At 53.6% G+C, this 25,738-nt stretch overlaps 6 protein-coding genes across 6 annotated transcripts; 2 read left to right on the top strand and 4 right to left on the bottom strand.

Annotated features, from left to right (window-relative positions):
- Window positions 1-227: 227 nt before the first annotated feature.
- On the bottom strand, window positions 228-2,777 carry CkaCkLH20_05928 (mRNA cleavage and polyadenylation specificity factor complex subunit; the record flags this gene model as incomplete). The annotated part of the gene is made up of 7 exons (XM_038888645.1): window positions 228-373; window positions 438-1,293; window positions 1,341-1,692; window positions 1,746-1,949; window positions 2,011-2,141; window positions 2,194-2,359; window positions 2,434-2,777. 7 exons carry the CDS (start codon window positions 2,775-2,777, stop codon window positions 228-230), a joined length of 2,199 nt encoding a protein of 732 aa, XP_038745981.1.
- A 1,826-nt stretch (window positions 2,778-4,603) lies between these two features.
- Window positions 4,604-6,693, bottom strand: CkaCkLH20_05929 (transcriptional regulatory protein dep1; the record flags this gene model as incomplete). Its single annotated transcript, XM_038888646.1, has 4 exons — window positions 4,604-5,032; window positions 5,085-5,568; window positions 5,627-5,696; window positions 5,748-6,693. The coding sequence occupies 4 exons, from the start codon at window positions 6,691-6,693 to the stop codon at window positions 4,604-4,606; spliced, it is 1,929 nt and encodes a 642-aa protein (XP_038745982.1).
- Window positions 6,694-7,461: 768 nt separating this feature from the next.
- CkaCkLH20_05930 (nucleolar protein 12) lies at window positions 7,462-9,264 on the top strand (the record flags this gene model as incomplete). Its single annotated transcript, XM_038888647.1, has 3 exons — window positions 7,462-7,539; window positions 7,604-8,689; window positions 8,743-9,264. The coding sequence occupies 3 exons, from the start codon at window positions 7,462-7,464 to the stop codon at window positions 9,262-9,264; spliced, it is 1,686 nt and encodes a 561-aa protein (XP_038745983.1).
- Window positions 9,265-9,836: 572 nt separating this feature from the next.
- On the bottom strand, window positions 9,837-18,513 carry CkaCkLH20_05931 (uncharacterized protein; the record flags this gene model as incomplete). The annotated part of the gene is made up of 12 exons (XM_038888648.1): window positions 9,837-10,315; window positions 10,368-10,871; window positions 10,937-11,247; window positions 11,294-11,379; window positions 16,837-16,909; window positions 16,991-17,174; window positions 17,294-17,384; window positions 17,452-17,663; window positions 17,732-17,782; window positions 17,845-18,077; window positions 18,144-18,157; window positions 18,223-18,513. 12 exons carry the CDS (start codon window positions 18,511-18,513, stop codon window positions 9,837-9,839), a joined length of 2,529 nt encoding a protein of 842 aa, XP_038745984.1.
- A 2,252-nt stretch (window positions 18,514-20,765) lies between these two features.
- CkaCkLH20_05932 (uncharacterized protein) lies at window positions 20,766-22,330 on the top strand (the record flags this gene model as incomplete). Its single annotated transcript, XM_038888649.1, has 7 exons — window positions 20,766-20,954; window positions 21,016-21,052; window positions 21,106-21,173; window positions 21,230-21,320; window positions 21,382-21,478; window positions 21,543-21,806; window positions 21,877-22,330. 7 exons carry the CDS (start codon window positions 20,766-20,768, stop codon window positions 22,328-22,330), a joined length of 1,200 nt encoding a protein of 399 aa, XP_038745985.1.
- Window positions 22,331-22,477: 147 nt separating this feature from the next.
- Window positions 22,478-24,176, bottom strand: CkaCkLH20_05933 (GMC oxidoreductase; the record flags this gene model as incomplete). Its single annotated transcript, XM_038888650.1, has 2 exons — window positions 22,478-23,488; window positions 23,541-24,176. 2 exons carry the CDS (start codon window positions 24,174-24,176, stop codon window positions 22,478-22,480), a joined length of 1,647 nt encoding a protein of 548 aa, XP_038745986.1.
- Between the last annotated feature and the right edge of the window lie 1,562 nt (window positions 24,177-25,738).

Consider the following 25,738-nt stretch of genomic DNA (forward strand, 5'->3'; position numbering starts at 1 on the left):
CGTGACTTTCCGAAGCTCGAAAACTCTCTGGTTTCTTCGATGGTGTGTGGGTATACCGAGGCTCTCAGCAGCTGGCCTTCTCGTAAAACTCGAATTCCGTAGCGACAACCTCTTCCGTGTCTCCCGTCTTGGGCCGCCCGACCCTCTACATCCGTGTTTGCATGGTCGTACTTGTGAAATCATCCATGGTCGCGTGACCCTGCCGGCCGCATGCGAAGCGGCCATGCTCATGTTGCGATCGCCGTGTTGTTGGTTGCCGCGGCGGCATTGTTGTTGTTGCTGCTCTCCGCGTCGGCCTTAGCCTTGGCGGCCTCCAGGAAGGCCGGGCGAAACTTGACCAGATACTTGGCGGCCAACGGTCGCGCGTCCTCGACTGTCATCAGGTGTTAGCAATGCCGACTAAATAAACACCACGGAGAGCTGTTTCCGTAACTTACACTCTGTCCAGATGTCCTGGACCGTATCTAGAGCGAGCTCCTTGACAGGCGGCCGCATCATGACAAGATACAACAAACTCGTCAACGCCAGCGGGACGACCAGCGGGTCTCGACACATAGTCTTGACGCGGGCGAGGATGGCCGGGCTGAGCTCCGGGATCTCGCCCAGGAAGCGTGTAAGTACCTTGTCCTGGGCGGTGAGGTATTGCGAGAAGCCGTCGATCAGCTTCAGCGCCCACTTCTCGTAGTGCAGAGGGTGGTCGCCCTCTTGCTTCTTCTGAAGCTGGTCGTTGTACCACTCCTCCGTCAGCCAGGTGATTGCTACGTCGATCCGGCGACGGAAGTCCTCGAGGACGTAGGTGTATAGAGAATCTCTGATGCTGTTGCTGAGGGACAGCCGAGCTGCGGAGCTGCTGCCCTCGCCCTTGACGTCCACCTCCTCCATGCCTGCCGACGACCGACTTGCCAGACGCGTGATGATGGCGATCCATGATTCACGATCATTGCTACTGGCCGCTAACCGGTTGATACCGGACTTGGGTTTCTTGGCGGGGTCTTCCAGCGTTTTCACGAACTGGAATAGAGACATCACAGAGCCTTGACCCGCACTGAGCGCCAGCTCTGGTGTGAGCGCTGGGGGAGGTGGCAACTTGAACGACCTCAAACCAAAGTCTCCGTCATCTAGCTTGGTGACGCTATCATTATCAAGCTTGTTCAGAATCTGCTCGTTATCCTCGGCTGCGGAGAAGTCCGGCTCATAGTCGTCATCGTCCTCTTCAACGCCCAAGGGAGCAGTTTCTGGGTTAATGGCTGGCGGCGGTTGAGCAGCCAACGCGTTCAGTCGTCCTCGGATGCCCTGCGAATGTTAAAAGACTGTTCCATGACACGGCATGGTAGACCTACCTCTACGGCTTTGGCGAGGAGTTGTTGATCTGTTCGCAGCAGGGTGGTGATGCTGATCTTGGCTGCCATTGCAGTAGGCAAAGTCGCCACATTGAAAGCCTTCAGGCCTTCACTACCCGTCAGAGTAAAGACATCACCCAGGCTGTGAGGGCCGGGTGGCAGAGGCGTAATCTGTATTTGTGGTACGTTCGAGACTTGAGGCACCATTCGTTGACGTTTCGCCTCCATGCCGTCGTGATGCTGGGCTTCGTAGGCCCGCTTCCGACCGGCCTCGTCGAAGATCTCGTTGCGCATGCGCATCATTCTCTCAACATGCTGCTGGATGCGAGGCGCCATGGGGTTGTGGGGATCGCTGCGGTTCGATGTTAGTGATGGCGTAGACGGGTCATGGACAGTGTGGAATACCGTTTGCACAGATGGATCAAGAGCATACGGGTGGTCTTCTCCATGGACTTGACCATTACGCGGGTTTTGGGAGTCATGGGCGAGTTTGCGAGCTTCAGTGGGTTGAAGTTGAGCACGGCATTCAGGATCCTGTTGGCAGTGCCAGGCCGGGTGCGGATCAAGACAGACAAGCAGTTGAGGGTGGCATCAACAATGAGGACATCACTATCACGATATCGCTGTGGTTAGCTTTGGCCCAAGTCTACTCCCCCAGACCGGTCCTTACCTGCTGTTCTCCTGCAACACACTCAGCATTCTGTCCAAAAGTCCAGCTCCTTCGGCGTCGAGCGTTCTAGGGTCGAGAGTCGAATGATTTGGCGGAATCTTGTCTAAAGAAATGTCCAGAGAGTCACCACGCTGCCGGGTTTGTCAGTATCATCAGCATGGCGATGCAACGGGCCGAGCCTACTCTGGGTTCCTGTGGGTTGGCAGCTGATTGCGCCAGTACAACTCGCTGCGCAAACTTGATGCAGCATATCCGCACTGTAGGCTCAGCATCATCCCATATCCTGAGAATGCGCTTCTTGATCGCGACCATCCGCTCCCATGTGACGGTGTCGTACGAGTTGTTGATACTACCGATAAAAAGTCAGCATCCAGGCCTTCCCACCCCAACACGATTCAAGTTCAATCCAGGGTTCGCACGCACATCCATCGCATCGCGTACGGGTAGATGCTAGCTGCAGTTTGTATGGCGCTGCGCAGAACATGCGCGTCCTCGTTGGGGTTGTCGACCATGGTCTGCAGCGTGTCCAGCACGAAAAGCTGCATCGTCTCCTTCTCGCTGCCGGGCAGGGCGGGCGTCGCAAAGGCCTCTGCCAGAAAGTCGGCGCCCCATCTTCGTAATTCGACGCGCGCGGCGGGCCCGACGATCGGAAGGATGCTCTGGACGACGTTGGGGTAGTATTTGACGTCGCCGAGGACGAGCTTGCGTGCGTCGTTGAGCTGGCGGATCTGCTCGCTGACGGACGCCTGCTCAGAGGCGGACGCCATCGTTCGGTGCGGGGGTAATCGACGAACTACGGGGATGGTAGAGATGCTTGTCGGAAGAGGTCAAGAAATCAAGGCAAGGCGCGATTGCTGGTCGTTGTTCTGATGGTGGCGGAAATTGGCAAGGCCGAGGGGTTTGAGATCACGAGGGCAGGAGCTTGTCGCGACTTGTCGAAATATGGAGAGCTCAAGCTTTTCTGGATAACCATCCTCCAACGCGCCGAAAATAAACACAGGGCCGCAAATCGTCTGAAATCGTCAAAGCCGCTGGGGAAGGATTGATGGATTTGAGGTGGGCGACTGGGCGAACTCAGAAGCGATTGATCTCAGATGCGATTGCCCGTTTTTGCCCTACCCGAGAGTAGGTTTGAAGGGTTCTCCAGCAGGCAGCTCCAGCGTCTGGCGACGTCGAAAGACTGCGTGACAAGCGACGCGGATTATGACGGGGCGTGTCTTCCTTGATGACCGTATTCGGTTAGCGTCCTTGCTGCCCAGAGCCGCAGGACAATTTTCTGAAGAGAGCGAGAGAATGGATCGAAACGTGATGAGAAAAGGAGCTGGCTCCGTGAATGACGACGAAATAGCCGGAAGCTTCGTCTGTTTTGTAATGCAATTGGCTTGGAGATTTGAGCTTGCCGTCGCAGCTTCTAAACGTAGCTACTTCAGTAAACTGCAAGAAAAGCAGCAAGGAATGTCTCGCTGAAGCATCAAGCGGCGGCTCTTGCTCTGGCCCAAAAAAACAAACACCACCCGGCCGGCAGGGTCCCTGGTCACAGCTTATCGGCGTAGTCTACGTCACAATCAATTCCACCGAACCTTTGCCGCCTTATCGATAAGGTACCAATCAGCGACGAGGGAATGCTCGGGCTTGTGAATTTCCTCTGCATCATTTGCGACCAAGATCGAACTTCCCATCACGGCGCATCCACGATCGCCCCCGGGCACTTGAAGCTACGACACCCCGCCTCCTACGACCACGATAGACTTTTCGTCACCCCCGAAAGACATACACAGTCGCAATGGCAATGTAATTGCGTCCTCGATCTCGCCCCGTCTTTCTCCGGATGAGTGGTCTGACGAAGTGAAAATGACAGCCCAAAGAAGTCCTCCTACTACGATCGCAACCTGCGACAGGGCCCCGCTCTGATCCGAGCCCGCAAGCCGTACCTCGTCAAGAACCTCGCTGTCGGTACTGGCCTGTGGTGCTTCGCCGGCGCAGTCTGTATGTCGCAGTCCTGGATCACGGTGCAGGTTAATAGTGGCTAATGTTCACTTTAGACTGGTACACCCTGAAGGCGGTCGGACAAGACGAGTTCGAAGACGTCAAGGTTCCCGACACCCCGAGACAGCCTGCGAAGTCCAACTGAATTGCAACGAATGAGAGATGATTATGCGAATGGTTCCCGTGGCGAGGCTGCAGATATGTACTGCAGTGGTGGTTCCTCCAGGCGAATGAGCATTTGCATTGTGTAATATATATCAGCGAGGCATAACTCGCTCCTACGCCGGGGTACATCAATGTAAAATACCAAGTCCTCAAGCGGTGATTTTGTACATGTCTCGTCAAGGTACAGGAGAGAAAGTGTCCGTCCCAATGCAACACGAGGCGCCCCCAATCAAATCCAAGCCTCCCTACTTTTTAGTAAACTGAGGGTCTCCGCGCTTCTATGCGGTCCCAAGAGTGAAAAGCCCGCGCCTTCTTGCGCAGTCCCAACCAACGTAACTGAGAAAAGAGAAAAAGAAGGGCGATCTTCGCCCAAGCCGTCGTGGGGTATCATAACAGTACAGTAAGCCTCGAAAACGCCGTCAGTGACCCGGTGATGCCGCCCTTAACTTGCCATCGCCGAAACTGGTTCTTGTTTAGGCGCCGTTTCCTTTGCTGCCTTTGACGCCCGACTACCCGCGCGCTTCATCTGAGCGCTCTGCGTCAAGACGTTGGCTGTCCGTACCATCTCTGGGGATGCCGAGGGGAATAAACTCGTGTGCGGCGACGTCTGCGGCACAGGGTGGCCGTTAGATAGCGCTGGCGGTGGATGTGATGGGCCGGCCATGGCCGTCTTCCCCTGCGACGGGCTGTTGGCATGAACTGCCTGCGCCGTAGGACCTGGGTTGATCTTGTGTGAAATGTGATTTGGGTTTGCCCAAGGGGTGTCTTTGATGAACTGTTCACCGGCAGGACCTAGAGAACCTCCGAATGCGACTGCTTGATAGTCCTCAAGTGGTTGCATGATCGATCGTTGGCGAGGCTTTGAATTGCGCTAAGAAGGCGGTCAATAGAAGCCCCACGGGAGGGGCAAATCATCGGCTTACCTTCATGGCCTCCAAATCATCATCGATCTCCGACATGTTGGCGCCTCGCATGGAGGGAACAGCGGGGAAGCCCTCGTGTTTGGCAAGGCCTGCGAGGAAGGAGACCTCCGAGTTGTACGCGACAGCATTCCTCGTGCGCTGCGCGGGATTTGTGGGGAACAGAAGACCATAGTCTGGAACGCTGTGCGCGCTCCGCCTGGCATTCTGCGTCTCGTACCACTCCTTGTTCAGGTCTTCCAGCATCTTGGAGCGCTGTTCCCGCACGCCTTGGTAGAATTGATCCCAAATCTGGGCGCGGCGAGCAACCGCGAGTCGCTCGAGCCCCTCAACCGAGAGCTCGTACTCCCTGTTGATGTGCTGGAGCTTCTTGTCAAGCCTCTCGTCCAAGCACTGCTTCATGTTGAGGTACTCGGGGTGCGAAGGTGGTTCGGCTTGCAGAGAACTCTCCTCCTGCTCGAGGCGCTCTAGTCGATCCTTGTATAATCTGCGGCAATTCAATCAGCGCGTGTTGAGAGCGAACGTTGGAACAACCCAAGACTCACCGCTCACGGAAGAGCACAAACTTTTCTTCCAGGTCAGTCCATTCCTCGACGGCTGCACGCCTCTTCTCTACTGCAGATTTTGTCAGCTTGGGTATGCCTGGTTGATGGTGTCGCTTCTTACGTTCTTCGTCATGCGTCGCTTCCGCGTCATCGTCACCCTCATGTTCGGCATGATCGTCATCGTGAACCCCAACCTCCTCGTCACCCCGGCCGTCATCGCGTGGGTCGTCATGGCTGTCGTGTTCGTGGGCCTCGGCAGCATTGCCCTTGCGCCTGCTACCGTTGCGGGTAATCTTCTTGGTTATTTGCGAGTCCTTGACGGGGCTGTGACCGTCGCGCGACAGGCCACGCTTGCCAGGTGGAAGCTCGGGCGCGTTATCATCGGTCGCGGAGTGATCGCCGCTGTGCGAATTTGCGGATGGGGCTTCGTCTTGGTGCATGTCCACGTCATGCTTGTGTTGCTCCTGCTCTTGAGGAACGACCGAGCCGGTGCGCTTCCTTGAAGGTTGGCCCGGCTCAGAGGACTCTGCGACGGGAGACCTCTTTCGCTTCTTGCTATCAATGCTCTCAGATGTGTCCTCAGTAGAGGGGAGCTCGGTGGACCTCTTGGGCTTGCTGGGAGATGCCTCGTCAGGGTGGCTGGAGGTCATCGACGCATCGTCCCGTTCGGAAAGACTGTCGTCGTCGCCATCGTCGGCGCCGTCGATGGAAAATGTCTTTTTAAGCTTGCTCGGGGTGCGTTCAAAGACTTGGCCGTCGTTGAACTGATTGACGACCACGTCTTTGTGACGTTGGGCCTGCGGGGAGTCGTAAAGACGCTCAGTCTCCGCCTCGGTATCGTTGGCCTCATCGTGAACCTCGGACAGATTGCTGTCGGAGTCGAGCGCGTCGTCATGATTTGACAGAGACGGGTCCAGCTGCATGCCATCGACAGACTCGGCGCCGTCTCCCTCCCCGATTTCGGTCAGAGGGCCGTCGGTTAGCGGGCTGGAAATGGCACTGTCGTCGTGATCGAGCGTCGCCTGGCCCGGAGAGAGGGCAGGCGGCGCTGACGCCGTAGCTGCCATTGAGGACGAGGTGATGATACAGAGCTGTGCGATATCAAGTCGGGTGGTTTGGAGGCAGGATGGGTCGTGGAGGTGTGCAATTCGGCGAGACGAGTTTTCGTGGGAGCGAGGACGGGGCGCGGAGGGACAGCCAGCAGCGGGTTGGAGAGGTGGGCTGGGCGTTGTGGGAAGCAAAGAGAGTGTCTGCCAAAATCGTCGTGTGAATAAAAGCTGGCAGAGGACAGCATGAAAGCTTGGGATTGCCTGGGCCCGGAAACAGACGTGGGCGAGCGCGAAATGGTGGTGTTGTGGTGGGTTTTCGGGGATGGGAAGAGAGGCGTTAGTGACCTGCCGCTCCGCGAGAGATGCGCTCACCTGCTCCCTCTCTGTGCCTTTCCCGTCTTCCCAGTGCGGAACCAGGATCGGTCGGCAGAACCTCGCCCTGACAGCGAAAGCGGTGAGCGCTGGCACTACAGTGGGCACGGGGCACTTGATCTCGGCAAATAGCGGCCTGCTGACGTTTTGCACCAATTGCTGGTTGATCCGGTTTCTTATCAGCCTCCGAACCCCCGAAAATCTCTTATCGGCTGGGGTGGGCGCAGGCCAGAGATAGAGGAGCTTGATTTTTTTCTGCTGCCGGCGAGACTTGGGGGGGTCGGTGCATCTACAGTAGGCCCGTTGCAGAGAAAAAAAAACATCGGGACGTCACGTAGCAAAAAGGAATTGTCGCAACAATGGCAAAGGGGTTTGTGATACATCTTTTCTGCTGGAAATTCTGAAAGGACTAACATGTACAAAAGTAAATCGAGAATCACGGCCTCTGCAAAGGCCATCGACCCCACCCTTGATGCGCTGTTCGCATCCAGTGTAAGTCTCGGACAACTTGGATATCTCGACCAATTGAGCCTCGAAAATTCTAACAAAATTCCAGTCGGGTCCAGTCGTTGTGCCGCCAGTGAAGAGATATTCTGAAGCACCTCCACCAAAGGCAAAGGCCCAAACTGTCGACTCAGACGAAGAACTGCCCGACGCCGACGAGGAGGACGATGAGGAGCTCTCCGAGCTAGACTCAGCAGAGGGGAGCGAGGACGAAGACGAAGATGGCGAGGAAGATTCCGAAAGCGACGCGTCAGAGCAAAATTCTACCCCAGAACCAGCCGCGAAGCCGAAGAAGGAGCGCAAGCGCAAGAGGGAGGAGGACGATATCGAGGGCAAATACCTGAGCAAACTCGCGGAAGCCGAGGAAAAGGAACAGCCCGCCGAGAAGCGCACCAAAAAGGAGGTCAAGAAGGATAAGGAGGACGAATCTTCAGAAACATCCGAGGAGGACGCTGAGGAGGAGGCAGACGACGACGAGGACGAGGATGAAGTCCCAGTCCACGAATCCCTCGCGCCCGAGTCCAAGAACAAGGACAAGAATGACGAAATCGAAAAGGCAAACCGCACCGTCTTCCTCTCCAACGTCGCCGCCGAAGCAGTCACAAACAAGGCCGCCAAGCGCACCCTCGAAGCCCACCTCTCCAGCGTCCTCGACAAGGACGCCAAGCCCGCGCAGAAGATCGACTCCGTCCGCTTCCGCTCCCTCGCCTTCTCCACCGGCGCCCTCCCCAAGCGCGCCGCGTACATCACCAGCTCCATCATGCAGGAGACGACAAAGTCCGCCAACGCCTACGTCGTCTTCTCCACCCCGGCCGCCGCCCGCAAGGTCGTCGCCGAGCTCAACGGCTCCGTCGTCCTCGACCGCCACCTGCGCGTCGACAGCGTCGCCCACCCCGCTGCGACCGACCACCGCCGCTGCGTCTTCGTCGGCAACCTCGGCTTCGTCGACGACGAGACCATCGTCACCAAGGGCGAGGACGGCGAGAGGGTGGAGAAGAAGAGGACGAAGGTGCCCGCGGACATCGAGGAGGGTCTGTGGAGGACGTTTGGCAAGCAGGCCGGCAAGGTCGAGAACGTGCGCGTCGTTCGCGATCCCAAGACGAGAGTAGGCAAGGGTTTCGCCTATGTCCAGTTCTACGTGAGTATCCTACAGACCCCAAATCGGAAGCGCAATATACTGACAATACGCAGGACGCGAACCATGTCGAAGCCGCCCTCCTCCTGGACGGCAAGAAGTACCCGCCTATGCTCCCGCGTATCCTGCGCGTAACCCGCGCCAAGGCCCCTCACAAGACGGCCCTCGCCATGGAGCGCTCCGCCAAGGGCAAGCCCCAAGCCGGTGGTCCCGGCGCCCGCGGTCCCGGCAGCACCAAGTACAAGGCCAAGATCACGCCCGAGCAGCAATCCATGGCCGGCCGCGCGAGTCGTCTGCTGGGTCGTTCCGGCGCCATGCGCGAGATGCGCGACCGCAAGGGCGGCGACAGGAAGCCGCGTCAGGCCAACGGTTCCGGTGTCGTTCCCAAGGACGACATCAAGGCGCCCGAGGACTTCATCTTCGAGGGTCGTCGGGCCAGCGCCAAGGACGGCAGGCCGTCGGACCTCAAGTTCGGCAAGCGGACCAAGGGTAAGGGCGGTGTGAAGAAGTCGACGAAGCCTACGGGTCGTGGCGCGAAGAGAGCGCAGGAGTGGAGGAAGAAGGAGAAGTCTTCGTAAAGTTGCGGTGTAATGATACAAAGGGTGAGGGACTGGCTCATGTATAAGTTTCCCGGGTATCACTGTGGGCATAAAAGGCATCGGAAAGGCGTCCAAAAATTAATCTAGATACCGCTGCATTGACTTTGGGCATCCATGCATGATTGTGATTATTTCAAATTCGGCAACATCTCACGTCAAATCACCATGATCACTTTGAAGTCGATGACAGTTGTTTCAGGCTACGTCCAGTTACAATTTGACTACGGTAAAAGGTTCCAAGTTCTCAAGAATTGGGAAACCAGAAGACGACGTGTATGTACTCGCGTGAAGAAAAAAGTGACTTGGTCTCATCTATTATCAACTCGAGCTTGACTCCGAAATATCCATCATGGGCTTGGGGGGTAACCCAGTGCCTCGCGTCCATATCCGTTCGGCGAGAACGAGAACAGAGAAATCTACCGAACCGACACTCCAACGGTCGCCAGAACAAGTTTTTTCATGCATTCGTTTCGCCTGCCACCAGGTATGTCGTCGTTCGTTGCAGCAGTCGATATACCACATGACGAAGAAATGACATGTCCGGTGTCGGCTTAGTACTCGATGTCACCCTCGTCGGCCTCGAAAGAGTCGGCGGCAACCTCCTCGTAATCCTTCTCAAGCGCGGCAAGGTCCTCACGGGCCTCGCTGAACTCACCCTCCTCCATACCCTCACCAACGTACCAGTGAACGAAGGCACGCTTGCTGTACATGAGATCGAACTTGTGGTCCAATCTCGACCAGGCCTCGGCGATGGCGGTGGTGTTGGAAAGCATGGAGACGGAGCGGTCGACGGAAGCGAGACCACCGTCGCTGGCGGCGACGGGGACAGCCATGGGCTTCTGGTAGTTGATGCCAAGCTTGAAACCAGTAGGGCACCACTCGACGAGGTTGAACGAGGCCTTGGCCTTGAGGGCGGCAATGGCAGCGTTGCAGTCGCGGGGAACGACGTCGCCACGGTACAGGAGAGCGACAGCCATGTACTTTCCGTTGCGGGGGTCGCAGACGACCATCTGGTTGTTGGGCTCGAAGCCTGCGATCTGTCAGTCTCTAGGATCCAGAAGTTTGTGGGATTGGGGACGTACACTGGAAGGTGAGCTCCTGGACCTTGAAGCTCTCGTGAGAGCTCTTGGAGGCCGAGATGACGGGAGCGTAGCTGATGAGGGGGTAGTGGATACGGGGGTAGGGGACCAAGTTGGTCTGGAACTCGTTCAGATCGACGTTGAGGGCACCATCGAAGCGGAGGGACGAGGTAATGGAGCTGACAACCTGGGCGATCAGGCGGTTCAGGTGGTCGTACGAAGGACGGGGAATGTCCAGGTTGCGGCGGCAGATGTCGTAGACAGCCTCGTTGTCAACCAGGAAAGTACAGTCCGAGTTCTCGATGGTGCTGTGGGTGGACAGAACAGCGTTGTAAGGCTCAACGACGGCAGTCGAGACACGGGGCGCGGGGTAGACGGCGAACTCGAGCTTCGACTTCTTGCCGTATTCAGTAGACAGGCGCTCAAGAAGAAGAGCTCCGAAACCGGAACCGGTACCACCACCGAAGGAGTGGAAGATCAGGAAGCCCTGAAGGGAGTGGCAGTTGTCTGTGAAGGTTTCCGTCAGTTTGGGCGCGGGCCAACGACCATGTAGGCGGCATGGGGAGACGAACCGGCGACGCGGCGGACACGGTCAATGACATTGTCGACCATCTCCTTGCCAATGGTGTAGTGACCACGGGCGTAGTTGTTGGCGGCATCCTCCTTGCCGCTGATCAACAGCTCGGGGTGGAAGAGCTGGCGGTAGCCGCCAGTTCGGATCTCGTCGATAGGGGAGGGGTCGAGGTCGACGAAGAGGGATCGAGGGACGTATTTGCCATTGCTAGTCTCGGTAAAGAACGTCTCGTAGGATCCGCCGTCGACGACGTCCTTGGCGTTGGGGTCAGGACGACCATCGGGGCCGAGGCCGTGCTCGAGGAGGTAACTGCGCGCTGGCGGTCAGTCCATCGCATCTTCAATCGGATAAGGACAATATGGGACGAAGGAGGTCAACGTACAGCTCCCAAGCAGAGTTACCCAGCTGGGTACCGGCCTGGCCGAGGTGAAGGTGAAGAATCTGGAGACAATTTGATATCAGTACTCGAGCTCCAGACCGAGGTAAGCTACCCAAGATAGCTGGGCCAAATTTCAGGGGTCGTTTCCGACGCGAAAATGGCCAGCAAAGCCACGATGCAGCAGCTGCGGTTGCATTTTTGGAGTAGGAAATAAAGGAAGACGCGTTGACTTACCTCGCCCTTCATGATGAATAGTAGCTCAAGGAAGCTGGAGGGATACTGCGACGCAAATTGGGATGGGGAAAGGGAATATTTTCACGCGCGCAGCGCAGAGATGAGGTTCGGAAGAGCTAGGGGGAAGGAAGGCCGTGGTGATGGTTTTCAGAGGTTTGGAGGGTCCACGGTCTCTTGTTGTGGGCAAGGCGGGGCAAAAATCAACAAGGCCGACCAGTGGCACGACAGGCCTGCCATTGAAGGGTGCTTTCCCCCTCCTTCACTGGGATTAGCGCCAGTCTGCCACTGCTGTTCTGGTCTGTTGGGTCTCCAGTACTTGACTGCCTGCGGGGGTCCTGACAGCCAATCAGGTACTGGTGACCCTCTCACCGCTACATGGTCCAAGCTTTATTGCTCTGCCTCAATTGGACGGCATTCAGGGGTGCATGAAGATAGCCTGCGCACTGCGACCTGCCAGAGACTGAAAGAGTGTTGAACTGGTGATGGCAGGTGCGATTAGTGCTGGATTACCAACTAAAGATGTCAATTCTTCCTAAGATTAGCCACTAGGTTTCACCTGGTGGTTAACATTCACCGCTTACTTTCACCTTGCTGTCACCTCTAGCTCTTCTTAGATGGTCTGTGCGGGGCATCAAGGGTAGGTACTAATAAGACAATGAAGATCTGCAAGATCTTGCTTGTAAAGAGATTGTTCCTTCTAGCTTTGAGTTTTCGTCAGTTCCGACCTTCTTCAAGATAGACCTATTCTCCAAGGGCAGAAAAATCAGATGGCACTAGCTAGCTTGACACTCTCCTGACATCAGCTCAATTGAGCTGAAGTTGGCTAAAGTAAGGTAGCATCGCCCCGAGGGAGTTTCCTCGCGCCGTCGGCGGGATCCGAGCGATCTTTAGAGGGGCCGGGCCGGATAACGGCCCCACTCATCGGCTTACCTTAGTATTCCAACGACGGCACTTCATGAAGATACCAAAAGGCAGAAGCACAAGAGCGCAGGAAATTCTCTACTTTTTCAACGGGCCCTCAAACTGCCACCGGTTGAAATATTCAAGCCCATTCGATGTGGACAGAATGAGAGAAGGTTCTTACTTCTATTCAAGAACATCAGGCTCGGATATGCTTGCCCTCAATTTCATAATCATCAATCGTGCAGGTAGGCTGTTATTTTCAGAAATCGTGACTATCTTTAGAGAGTCTAGGAAACAGGATCTTCGAACCACTGCTTCAAGAACTCCTCCAAGGGTGAGATGACATTTTGCGATATATTTTTCAAGCACTCGCTGCTGCCAATGTCCTGCGGAGGACCGTGCAAACATCCGAGACACCAGCCAATTCCATCTGCAATCCGAAATCCCACTTCTTGCTGCGCTTTTGTCTTCCACTCAACAGCTGTGCAGAAGTCTGTCATCTCATTCGGTATTCCATCTTTCCCCAAGTACTTGCCACGAATCGGTTGATCCTCAAGCCTCTCGCCGAAAACCAGTTCGAGAAGGATGACACCCAAGAGATAGAGGTTGGTCCGTCCCTGTGATGTCTGTTTGAGCTTTGTAGACTTGTGGAGAGTATGTAATAGAGAACTGTGAAGGAAGTATGGCTGATACGCCGTGTTTTCCGACTCCGTCCAGAGATAAAAGTCTCCGGAGGTCCATTCTGGTTTAAGCCACGGGGACTCGCCCATACCTCCCACAAGGAAGGCTGCAATGAGGGCAATTTTCAAGCGCTCTGGGCGAGAGACCCCATCTTTGAGAGCGGAATGCAGACTATCAAATTTGACGCGGTCGGTTGTCGGGTTTGTGACTTCGGCGTGCAGATAAACGCGAGTCTGGTCATCTCCATCAAGATAACCAAGGCATGGCAGGTGAGGACCACAAGCGATAGATTGACAAAGGTTTTTGATAGGTATGGTTTTGGTTCGGATGTCATTATCAAATCCAGACTGCTGTGCAATTTGATCTTCGGCCATATCGACGCGAAGTTTCGACTCCGAATCCTTCATCTGGCTTGAGGCGAATGTCAGAGCAGATTAAATCTGTAGAAGAGCAAAATAACTGACCTAGAAGCAGCAGAGGGTGGCTCACTTATCTTCTTTGTGGCAGAGTTGTCTGATACCGGCGAAGTTGCGCCTGACTTCAGCGAAGTCATGTCTGTTATTGGCGAAGTCACATCTGAAACTTTTGGCATGGGGGTTTTCGTCAGTCGCTTTGGTTGCTTTTCCACTTCGCCTTGGTGCTCACTTGATGAGCCTGGTAAGACACCGAGTACTGCGGTAGCGGATTCTACCAACTTTGTCAAACTTCCAACAGTCTTGACCGCTCTTTTCTGAGCGTTTTTAGTCGCCACTTGTTGCGTCAAGCGAGTCAACTCAATGTGATTTGAGTATTCGGCATTGGCGATGGTTTGGCTCTCCCTTGTAGACATGATAACCGAATCTTTAACTTCAATTCGGACCCGAAGATGTTCTGATTCTGCCAGAGGGTTGAACATCACCATGATGTCACGATCGTCCCTGGAATCCTTTCCGAGCTTCTGGATTGTGACACCGCAAGGATGGCCAGTGTTGCAGTCGCAGGACAAATGTCTTTGAAAACAATTGTATAGCGATTTGGCTTGCTTTTGGATAGTCTGAAGACGTTGCAATTGCTTTTGGTGGGGTTTTAGACCCTGGATCTCCGAGCGACCCGAAGTACCAATTCGAGACGTACGATCAAGAAAGTCGAAGATGTCTTTGTTCCCTTGTGCCAGCCTCGAAAACAATTCATCCTTCTTGCTGAAGAAGCTTGTCGTTATTTTGAAAAGTTGGCTATCGAAGTCATGGGCGTCTATCTGGTATGCCTTTGTTTCGTAAGCTATGTAACTGGATCTGAAGAATCAGAAAGTGTAGTTTCCTACCTTATGAGTTGAGAGCAGCTCACGGAGACCTTGCAAAGCCTCCTGCACTCGGGAAATTTGAAATCCCAGCCATTCAACCTCCCTCTTTTTGAATCTTCGCCGAACCTGCGCATCGAGGCGGCGGGTCCTCCAGTGGACGGACAGATCCTGATCCTCGACATTCAGGAACTTGGCTTGCTCATCTGATGTAAGGTTTAACTGGTCCAGCAAAATTCGCAAGATCTGGTCGTAAGCTATGCTCTCTCGTTCAATGTCTTGCAAGAAAATCTGAAACTTCGTGCGAAATTTCCAGTAGAACTGGGCCTTTGTGGCCTGGTTATGCAGACCTTTGGCCCCTTCAAGGAGTAGAGGAAATGCTCCAAGAGCAAGACCCGCCACTTCAATCCCGGACATTGCATCGGTCGTAGTATCATGTAGTATATGCGGAAGAAATTTGGCAACGATGGTGGGAGTGGAAGATGGTGCAGCGCGGGGTATATTTTAAGGCTCCCAGCGAAGAGGTTGCCTTATGCAAGTGGCGACTTCTGTGCGACTCCTGTGCGTTTGGTTGGTCCTGAGAGTGGTGCTGACATTCAGCTGACCCGGTCCTATGCAGATGACGTACGATTTTCCGTATCACAATAATCGAGACAGTTCTTTACCCCTCATCGTAGAGGCTGACTTGCCTACGGGAGACACGTTTGCATGACCAGGAGCGACGAGGAACCAGAGATGGACAAAAGCCCAGCCCTAGAAACGACCTCGTCCCTTGGAACTGCCTGTTTACAGGCACTCAATGATCTTGTAACAGAGCTTTCCACCTCAAACGAAGATGGACGGCAGGAAATGGCCGATGACAGTAGGGGAAGATTTCGAGTATGGGCAGCGAGTATTGGAGCGTTGTATCCACCGACATCAATCAGCTCCCTTGATGCTCGACTCAGCAACGCAAGCCAGATAAGGTCAAGTGTCATGTCCGCTTTACACAGAGTTCGCGATTCGGCTCGGACAGGTAGGTAGTGGACCCAAGCTAGTTTCCAGCCTGCTAAGGATTACAGCCTCCGAAATTGCCTCCGGAAGGCTCGAGAATAGAGGCAAAGCTTCCTCTGCAACCATTTCGATCTCAGCGACGGATGAGCTACAAGAGCTTCTTCTGAGCATCAAATTTGCGATAGGGCACCTCTTCGAATTATCCGTCCTCATCATGAGGGAGAGACCGGGGGCACGGCTCCCGGTTGTGAAGTTTGAGAATCAAAGTGCATCGCCGGACATTGCCCGTATCGGCGAAATACTTCCAACAGTCAAAGACAAGCCATGGCTAATGCAACGTCTTGGAAATGCAGTGACAAGACGGAGACGTATGATTCAGTATTGGCAGGAGCACCGCCCTGGGACTTCTAGCAACAACGACAAAGAAAAAGAAAATGCCAACGAAGCTAATTCTTCCGAGGCTACGGCCTGCTACGAAGTCTCTAACTCCTCGAGGCCTCATGTGGTGTCTTCTATTAGGATACCTGCAACATCTTTTTCGAGTTTACTTGAAGGCGACCATGGCGATCTTACCGTTCCTGACCTGACTAGCATGACACTGGACGGTATCGAGCTTAAGTATGGAGTGCCATTTGAGTGCCCTTATTGTCGAACCAATTGTTCCGTTGAGAATAGACGGGAATGGAAGTAAGTAGTGACTTTCGAAGTTGAGCCAGATGCGAAGATTAATTAGGTATGCGACAGGAAGCACGTTTTCACCGATCTTCAGCCTTATCTATGCACTTTTGAACACTGCAGGCAAGCGAACCAACTTTTTGAAACCAGATTCTCGTGGCGAAAGCATGAGAACGAACACGTCAGAATCTGGGTTTGCATTCTCTGCGAAGAGTCTGCAAACACCATGGAAACCCCAGAAAAGCTGGAAGCGCATATTAGGACCACCCATGAACTGCAGGTGACTGAAGATCAGATCTCGGTCGTCATCGCGACAGGTAGAAGGAGAAGAAAAATCGACGTTTCCTCCTGTCTTTTCTGCGACGACTTAACGTTTTCTTCGACCGAGAAGAACAGAGTTGAAGCCTTTCAGCGGCACGTAGCGCAGCATCTCCAACAAGTCGCTCTCGTATCGCTTTCTTCAAGCATCGACGGGCTGGAGATAAAGGAAAGGGCCAAAGAGACTGAAGATGATGAAGAAATTGATGAAGGTATTGAAAACACCAAAAAGGTTAAAAAAGCGAAGAAGGTAGATGTGGAGGAGAATGCGAGAAGCTCACCTGGAAGCCGGCTTCGGCGTAGCTTCACATACTTATGGACTTGTGTCAGTCTCACTCAACGCGGAAAACCATTTTATTGCTAACAACTCAACAGTGCCAATGTGCAAAGGATCGGCTACCTATCACGAACGACTATTGCAGTGTTTGTGTGCACTCACGATGTGGTAGCTGTAAACAAGGTCGGGAGTACTTTGGGCCAGGAAGAGGTCCAGGCTGATTATAGTGACACTACTATAGATCCAGCTTGAGTTACATACATAGACTTTCAAGAGGCATCGAAGAAGCGTTACAGCAGTCCTGGGTCACCTATACTCATAACAGAAAGGGCCACCGTGAATGTCCATCATATCAGCAACCAGCATGTCCCCACCGAAGTTAGGGAAAGATAACGGGTACTCCAAGGTGATGTTCTCGTAGGCAACGTCCCCAAAGAAGTTGAACGGGTAGCCGTACATAACATCGGGGCCACCAATATCGGTCTTTCGTGCGGGCCAATCTAGAACCGCAATGACGGTAATTATTTAGCAGGGAACTTGAAACATCTTCCCAGACTGTGTCCAGAGAAAACTTGAAAGCAAGACTTAATTCTGAGCCTCAAGGTGTCGGTAGACGTACCTCTGCGCTGCCAATCGTTCCAGATCTTATCGAGGGCGCCATGGACGAAGTAAAAGACAGGGTCTCCGGGGGACGAGTACATGTCGGCGCACTTCCAGGGTCAGTTGAGTCTACTTGACGATCACAACAGATCATCATGACATTGAGGTTCATCTTACATCTCCAACAGCACCACCGATGCCCAGGTGCATGCCTGCGTGTAGAGTCATGCCGCTGACTTGCATACTATAACCCTGAATGTGCACGTTTAACTCAGAGAAAGAGGCAGCGGCGATGGTTCGATCGATGACCTCGTCACTGAGGGCAGCAGTGATAATGGGTAGACTGAAGTCGCGTCGGAGGCAATGAGGGGTGGACTCAAGCGAATAACCTGAACTGGTCAGCAACGGTTTCGCGATGGCTTCAATATCGATCATGAGAAAGCTATGAGTGACATACCGAGACCCATTGGGACAGTGGTATTGGCGAAAGGCCCCTCTTGGACGCAACCTGGATACCTGAGTCAGCTTATCTTCCATATCGATCACTAAAGTGATTGGACTTGCCTCCACCGCTTCTCTCCGGAATAGTGATTGGTTTCTGAACGGGGAACTCGGTCTTGTTGCTCACATCCTCGATGTAAGGTCCGTCGCCCCCAACGCCATAGACATTGTCAAAGATGGGCGAGTTCAGAAACCCCTCAGCTGTGTTATCCAAACTTACGTCCCAGTAGGGAAGAGTGCCCTTGTAGGCACACTTATCGCGGAGCTCAGACTCGTAGAGATAAAGCATCCAACGATGCCATCTGTGACTTGTCAGTCGCAAGTAGCCACGAAGACTGAGGGTTGATAATTGGAAGTCGTCTTCTTACGGGAGAAAAGGGCCCTGTCAAACCAGTCGCTCAGATCAGTCATGTTAATCTGTCAGATCGGACAGCAGACTCAACTTACGTTGAAGTGCACCTTCTGGGTCATATATATGTGCATACCCTGGAAGTCGTCGTATCGTGACTTCGCACCAGGCCAGAGATCATTGCCTTCGGACGGCAGAGCCATGAGGCACTTGACAGAGCGGATATAGTCAAGCCTCTGCTCGAGAGACAACTGCCGCCATTCGTATCTGATCGAAGGGTTTTTACAACATCCTGGATGGGTCCCGTTGGTGGGAGCCGCAACGGCGCTGTCTGCTTGTAAGCTGATGAAGGCCAGCACAGCACAGGTCAGGGAGGCGAGGGACTTCATGGTAGACCAAAGAAAATGCCAACGGAGGCTTTCAATGCGAATGCAGACCCCTTCACTCGACGTTTTTCGATGAGACTCTGAAGAAACGAATGGTCGCCGGGCAATGAGAAGAAGGAGAAGGGTTTTACAAGATCTCTTCGGACTGATATGTACCGTCAATTGTCATCCTATTAGGTACTAACCGAAAGAATCAGGCGTTGTTTGCCCAGAAACCCCGGTGCTGGGGCCTGGCTGCAGGAAGTCGGGTTGTGGGATGTAACGTTCGCCTCTGCAAGCAGCTTGCCGACAGCCCTTCTGGGAAAGTGGAAAGTGTCTAGAATGCGGGTGAGTGGATCACCATTGATTGCTCTACTCGGTCAGAAGAGGCGCACTACTGATTACATTTGACGGATCTAAGAGTCACTTTCCCCGTATGCGTGTCCCGTCCCCTCACTCGATGTCTTCGGTCTGTATTTTGCTCCTGCCGGACGGATGAAATAAATGCACAAAAGTGAAGTTTTCTTTTATCAACTTAGTATTCTATAATTGCTATAATGATTACAACTTCGATATTATCTGCGTGACTATCTTCGTTCTGGCCCTTGAAATACGTGCGAGTTCGGATAAACGGAGTGTTGTCCATGAAGTACAGCAGTGCCCCTTTATCATGGCCAATAGGCAAGATCAACATTATGCTAGCGAGGAACGGATACCCAGAACTCAGACTCCGGATGAGGCCGGAAACTGGGGTTGACGCAGTAGTCTGTGGCGTTGAAAAAAGGTAGAAACCCTGTCCTTGTTGTAGCCTCAGGGGACGTGCATTTGCAATTAGAAGTCGTTCCATGACCTTGTGGGGTTCGTCGGGCCTTCTCATCTCGATGAGAAACCCAAAGCTAAGATCCGGCTTGCTGCCGAGGAATCTCTTCTGTGGATCATCTCTTGAAGGCTGCGCCGATGTGTTGGTGCTCATCCGCAACTAAGTCTTTGACTGAAGGAAAGTAGCACGCCAACACGCACAATACTAGTAGTATGAGACTGAGCGGCGCGTATACCGGGGTCAGGGTTGTCCTCCCAATTTTCATTGCTCAGGCATTGTGGATAAAGTAGCTTCTCTGGCGTACTTGGCTTGCAGGTTGGTTACGTTGGTTGGTTGGTTGCAGTTCGTGTTGGCTGGTGGTTGGAACTTAAGAACACTTTCTCAGACCCTGTTACGCAAGCGACCCTATCATGCTGAGTAAAAGATTTTGGCTGTGTGGACTTACATGTACGCCAAGATGAGAACCCTGGACGGTGTTGTAGCAAGAGAAGACGCCGTTGTTGGTGCAAAGCAACCAACTGAAGGAATTGTCAGGGGCCGGACAAGCGAGCATCTTCTGGGCTATCATCTCCGCTCGTATCATAGAAATTCTTGATTGACTTCAACAACACTTCACGGAAACCTCTTTCCGGACCAATGGAACGGAACCCGTGGACGTTGTAGATTGCAACTTGGCAAGATTAGAGACCAACAGCATTTCAACATCATTTCACCAGTCTCAAATTTTGCAGGATCATGTCGCCACCACCCGGAATGTGGGCGGAGGCAAGCTTTGACATCGTGATGTGTAGCAGACTCAGCAGTTAGCCAGCACAAGTTGAAGGATTACTTTAGTCAAAGTTGTTCTGAACTATTGTATAAACATCAAATCATAGTTCACCCGTCATCACTCCTGTTATAAACGCTTTCAAGCAGCCGCAAAGGTCGTTTATGGCGCCGACGCTGTGGAAACCACATGTGGACAAGATCCTGTCATCTGGGTTGGTTTGTGTCGAGCCGAGGACACGGTGGTATACCTGAGCACATACAGCATCAGGATATCTCATAAGTTGCTTTCGTCACGCTCGTGGAACAGAACCTACGGAGATATGACAAGATATGAATCCATGGAATTTGTACAGATAACACGACAGAGACACAATGCACCAACAGACAAGTGTGTTCTCTTAGACGCTCACTTGAGGCACAGCAGAGGCGAGTACCTGTTTCCCGGATGCTTTCAAGAATCAAACCTGCAGACCATGGGAGGAGCGCCGGCGCGGCACAATCGCCATGGTGTGGCGAGTGAAGTCCTTGAACAGGCCTTCCTAGTCTTTCGGGCCGAGAACCTGGTTACGTCTCTCTGATCGCACTTACACGGACAAAGTTATTGTATCGTCTTGCCCCACGCCCCCGATCTTCTCGTCGAAGTTTTTCGCAATTTTTGCAATCAGCTCTGCGATGAGAGTTAATCAAGATGGCAGCCAACACATCAGTGCCGTACGCCAACTTCATGGACTCGCCGGAGTACGCCGGTGATAAAGTATTGCAGGTCAATATTGCACTCATCGTCTGCACTTCTTTTATCGTGGGCTTGAGACTGTATGTGCGTGCTTTCATGGCAAAGGCGTTAGGTCTCGACGACCTTCTAGCCTTCTTGGCTTGGGTGAGTTACTGGCTTCATGTTATTACATTCTTGATTCAAGTGTCTGACCAAGCACATCTAGGGAATTTTAGTTACCCTATCATCCTTGGACATACGACGTAAGCATACGAGATCTCAAGCGTTCCGAATTGCTCACTCACTCGAGACGAAGTGGTTCAGTATGGTAGCGGAGCGCACCTTGAATACATACCGAAGCCAAAGTTTACGATATGGTTCGAAGTACGTATAATTCAATGAGATTGGTGCTATGGTTATTGACTGTGAATCGTGCACAGGGTATCGTCACGAACGGCTTGATATACCTCGTTGGCACAGGACTTATGAGGCTTTCCATCGTCGCTTTCCTCCCTCGCCTAAGCCAAGATAGTATGGCGCATATCTTCTGAGTTCTTGACCTCTTGAACCCCAACTGACAGATAATGAACAGAAACTTATCTTCTTCTCACATATGTCACTGGATTCTTCGTCGTAGCCCAGACGCTTGGATGCTTCATATATCGATTGACTCAATGCAACCCAATATGGTACGTCGAGAGGGATTTCGCCCGTACACTAGTGATAAGTTTACTGACGATGCAACTCCCTCAGGCATTTGTGGAAGCCACCCTTCTTCCCCGGAAAGAATTGCGTACCGCCCGAACACCAGAACACTATGATGGTGGCACATCAGATCATTGGCTTGATCCTCGACTTCGCCCTGATGGGATTACCCATCTGGGTAGTTTACACCAAGATGCTCTGGTCAAAAATGGCGTTTCAAGTGATTTGCGTTTTCAGCGTTGGCATTTTCGTCGTAGCCACAGGTTGCGTTCGGCTAGTCATGATGAAAAAGCGCCAGTTTCTCGGAGATCCGTAAGTCTACCCATCACCCATTACTACTACTAGTATCAGGCATGGTCACTGATTGCGTGTCACGAAACAGGACTTTCAACATGTCGACTATCGGTATCTGGACTGACCTGGAGGGGCACGTTGGCCTCTGGGTCGCATCCTTCCCCGCGTTACAACCTCTCATCCGCATCCTGTCATACAAGCTGGGCATTCGCAGTAACATACAGAGTTATGGAAAAGACGGGCGTTCCAACACCGGCGGCGGCCATATGCGATCTAACACGGGAGCTTGGTCTAGCGTTCCTGCCAGCAAGGCAGGGTATGTGCGCAAGGGCAGCGGGGTTGATGCCGACAGCCACAGCGAGAGGGATCTGGTGCCTCATGTTGATGAGACGAGGAGCGTAGAGATGAACAACATGAATACCCGAGTGTCTGGGATTCAGAAGTCAGTCAATGTTGAGATTCGAGTGGATAGAATGCCAAATCAAGGGGGGCAGTCGACCGATGATCCTTTCAAAGCCTCGAAGAGCTGGCTCGCCTTTTGAAAGGAATAAGATGTTCAACCTTCCTTCAGATAGATAGCAAATAGGCAAGATGTAAGCGAAATGTCTGGATGTGTAGTCTATTATGCATGTACAGCTCTGACTAAAGTTCTATATATTTTGAACACGCTCTATGGTATCAAGTGTAGTCTATGCGCGAAGACCCAATATTCTCTTGGCAGCGTAAGCAGCAGCAACCATAATAGGGGCCTGCGTGTTACCGGTAGGAACCTCAGGGTGCATGCTTCCGTCCACAACGAATAAGTTCTCGGTGCCCCAGACCTTGGTATCGGGGTCGACGACGCTCTTGCCGTTGTTCTCGGCTCCCATCTGCGTGGTACCCAGGTAGTGGCTACCGCTACCCGCGGCGGCGACAAGGGCCTCGGCAGTAGCGTTCTCGGGGACAGTCAAGATGCTGTTGGGCTGGCGAGCGTACTGCAGAAGAGTGTCGACCATCTTGGTCAAAGCCTCGACATCGCCCTCAGTGTGGAGAAGGGGCTTCGTGGTCATGTTGGTAGCTCCGTCAGCGGTGATTCCGACGGTGCCGACGGACGTGGTGCCGTGGGTGAGGTAGACCTTGACGCCGATGGTGTTGTTGGCGTCTCCACGGACAGTACCCTGTATGTGGCGGGTGGCTCCATCAGTGGTGTTGACGGACGTCCAGAAGTTCAGACGCTGGCCCGACTGAGCCATGAGACCGCTTCCGTGGGCGAAGAGATCGATGTTGGTTTGGTCGGGGCTGGTCCAAGCGGTGCTGGGGAGCGCAATGAACTCATCCTTGGTGGTGAAGGTGACGGTCGCGATGGCGTGGTCCTTGAGGTTCTCGCCGACGGGCAGCTCGATCCACTGCTCCTTGGGAGGGAGCTTGATGTTGGTGTTGCCGGACGCAACGATCTCGATCTGGGAGGCCGGGCCGATGCCGGAGTTGAAGAGAACACGGGGGGTCGAGTGGGAGCCGGCGGCCAGGACGAGGGATCCACCCTTGGCCAGCTGAATAATCTCGCGAGCACCGCTGTCGTGCTCGACCTCGATGCCAGTTACGAGACCACCGTCGCGGATGGCGCGGAGGACCTTGGTGTTGAGCTCGAGGGTGAAGTTAGGGAGGGCCTCGGCGTCAGGGAGGATGGCGCGGACGGGGCTGTCGCGCAGGCCGTGGGCGATCTATACGGTGTTAGGATCTTATGCGAATATTCGTTTTGAGGGTAAAACTTACCGACCAAGGAGGGTGAGAGTACATCAACTCCTTCGCCTCGGGGTTCTTCAGGGCATCCTGCTCGCTCCAGCCGTTGGCATCCAAGAAGCGCGACATGATCTCGAAAGCACCATCGTCGTATCTCTTGCCGTCTTCCGAAGCCAGGGTAGTACCCGGAAGACGCTTGTAGAACTCGGCAGCCGCATCGGCAACGCCGTTCTCCCAGTGCCACTCCTCAGGCCAGGACGCGAAGTCCGCCGCGCGAGGCGGGACGTACATGAGCGCGTTGAGCATCGTGGAGCCACCAAGCAGACATCCGGCAGCAATAGCCAGATCCTTGCAGTATTGGAGGTCGGGGTCAATGCCGGTGTAGTCCGACATGCCCGGGACGTCGTACATGGTGACGGTGTTGTTCCAGGGCATCGTCTTGTTGTTGCCGGTCATGTAGAAGGAGCGGCCACCACGCTCGAGCAGGAGGACGCTGCGCCCGGAGTTGGCGAGACGCTCGGCTGCCACGATGCCCGCGGTGCCGCCTCCCGCGACGATGTAGTCGTAGGTGGCGTTGCGGGTGGTGGTGGTGTTGTCGCGGGCGTACATGCGAGCGGCGGCGGTCTCGCCGAGCGCGAGGAGCGCGGAGCTGACGGTGATGAACTTCATGATGCCTGATAGCGCGGTTCAAAGAAGGAATGGGCAGGACACTCAGCTAAGAGCTTGAAGCATGGGGACAAAACGTCATGATGTTCGGCGGCGGGCTGGCATTATAAGTGCAGGATTGATAAGATGAGATTGATAAACCGGTGATAATCTTATTCAACTACCATGTCTCGGTACTGGGACGCGCTCCGCAGTGTCGGGCTGTGCTAACCATCTACGGCAGTGATGGCGGCCGTCCGGTGGATCTTGTAATATAAGCATACCCCAGAGTGGAGGCCAACACGAGGGTCTCATTGGAATCAGGCAACTCGACGCGGATGATCGCAGAGAAAACTTTTGCCGTTTCCTTGGTGAATATTGTCTTGGCTGAGGTCCGACTGCCTCGCGTAAAAATGCCTCATAGACGGAGGCTCTCCGAAGCCGCAGGAGGACGTGGAGAACAGAGGCGCAGGACGGGGCTTGTGATCTCTCGGGATTGCAACCATCCGGATGAATCTTTAAGGATTCCAAAGAGTCGGGGCAACTTGGACCCCGATGAGACCTCATTGTCTGCGACAGTGCGACTCGCTTTCCTGCTGGGCCTTCTGTTCGTCATTTGTCAGCTTCGGACGACTTTCTGAACTTGGCTTTGAAGTGGTGTCTTTCCGTCTCATCCGGTCCGTGTTCTTCGTCATTGATATCACGGAATTTATAGTTAAGTCGGGTGCATAACGACAGATTCGGAGCCGAGAGGGGTGACGGAGGTAGAGTCAAAAGTTTGCTAATGAAATCAGACAACTTTTAATAGCTCTCGGACCGTCAGTGTCCGAGTACATAACACATTCTCTCGCACTTCGAGAAGCTCGATTCAGAAGGATTCATAGATCTAGAATCGAGACTATGATTCTAGTCCCGTGGGGGCCGGACTGCTTGCCCCGCATGAGAAGAGCGTCCACGGCAAAGAGTCGCCAAAACTTCCCCTGTAAGCAAAAGACAAGATCAGAGCCTCTTCTAAGACTTGCCATTCTTGACTATCGTGTCTCCCATGAGCCCACAGACCCAGTGGAATGATCACGTTCTCATCACACATGACTACCTGCTCCCTATCTACTTGCTGAACCAGAACCACTCCCGTGCTTGGGGGTCATCAACCCGTCAAGAGACTTTTTTGGGACTCAGACCCTGTCCAATACCCACTGTAATCTTCGAACAGCGTTGTGTCTGCGTTTGTTGAGGATTATTACCGTTCAAGCCTCTGGTGAGGTGACAGCTTGAGCGCACGATCACGTATGCGCGCTAGATGGTGGATCAGATCAGGCCAGGATTGTGCTTCTTACGAGAATGAACAATACCTTTACTCTTTCATGATCAAGTGTCATGATACCTTCATGATCGGGTTGCACAACTTCTCCATGTCTGAACGATTCACAGGGTGAACTGCATCATTTTGGTGCTATACGCCGCCGTTTCGCCCACATTGATACTTTGGAACCTACGACGAATCACATTATATCAGTGTTCGACGTTAACAAAATGCCCAGGCAAATCTCAAGAACGTCGGATGCCGCCGCTGGAATTTTTACTGC

Source organism: Colletotrichum karsti (assembly GCF_011947395.1).
Source record: "Colletotrichum karsti strain CkLH20 chromosome Unknown Scaffold17, whole genome shotgun sequence".
NCBI classification, from domain to species: Eukaryota; Fungi; Ascomycota; class Sordariomycetes; order Glomerellales; family Glomerellaceae; genus Colletotrichum; species Colletotrichum karsti.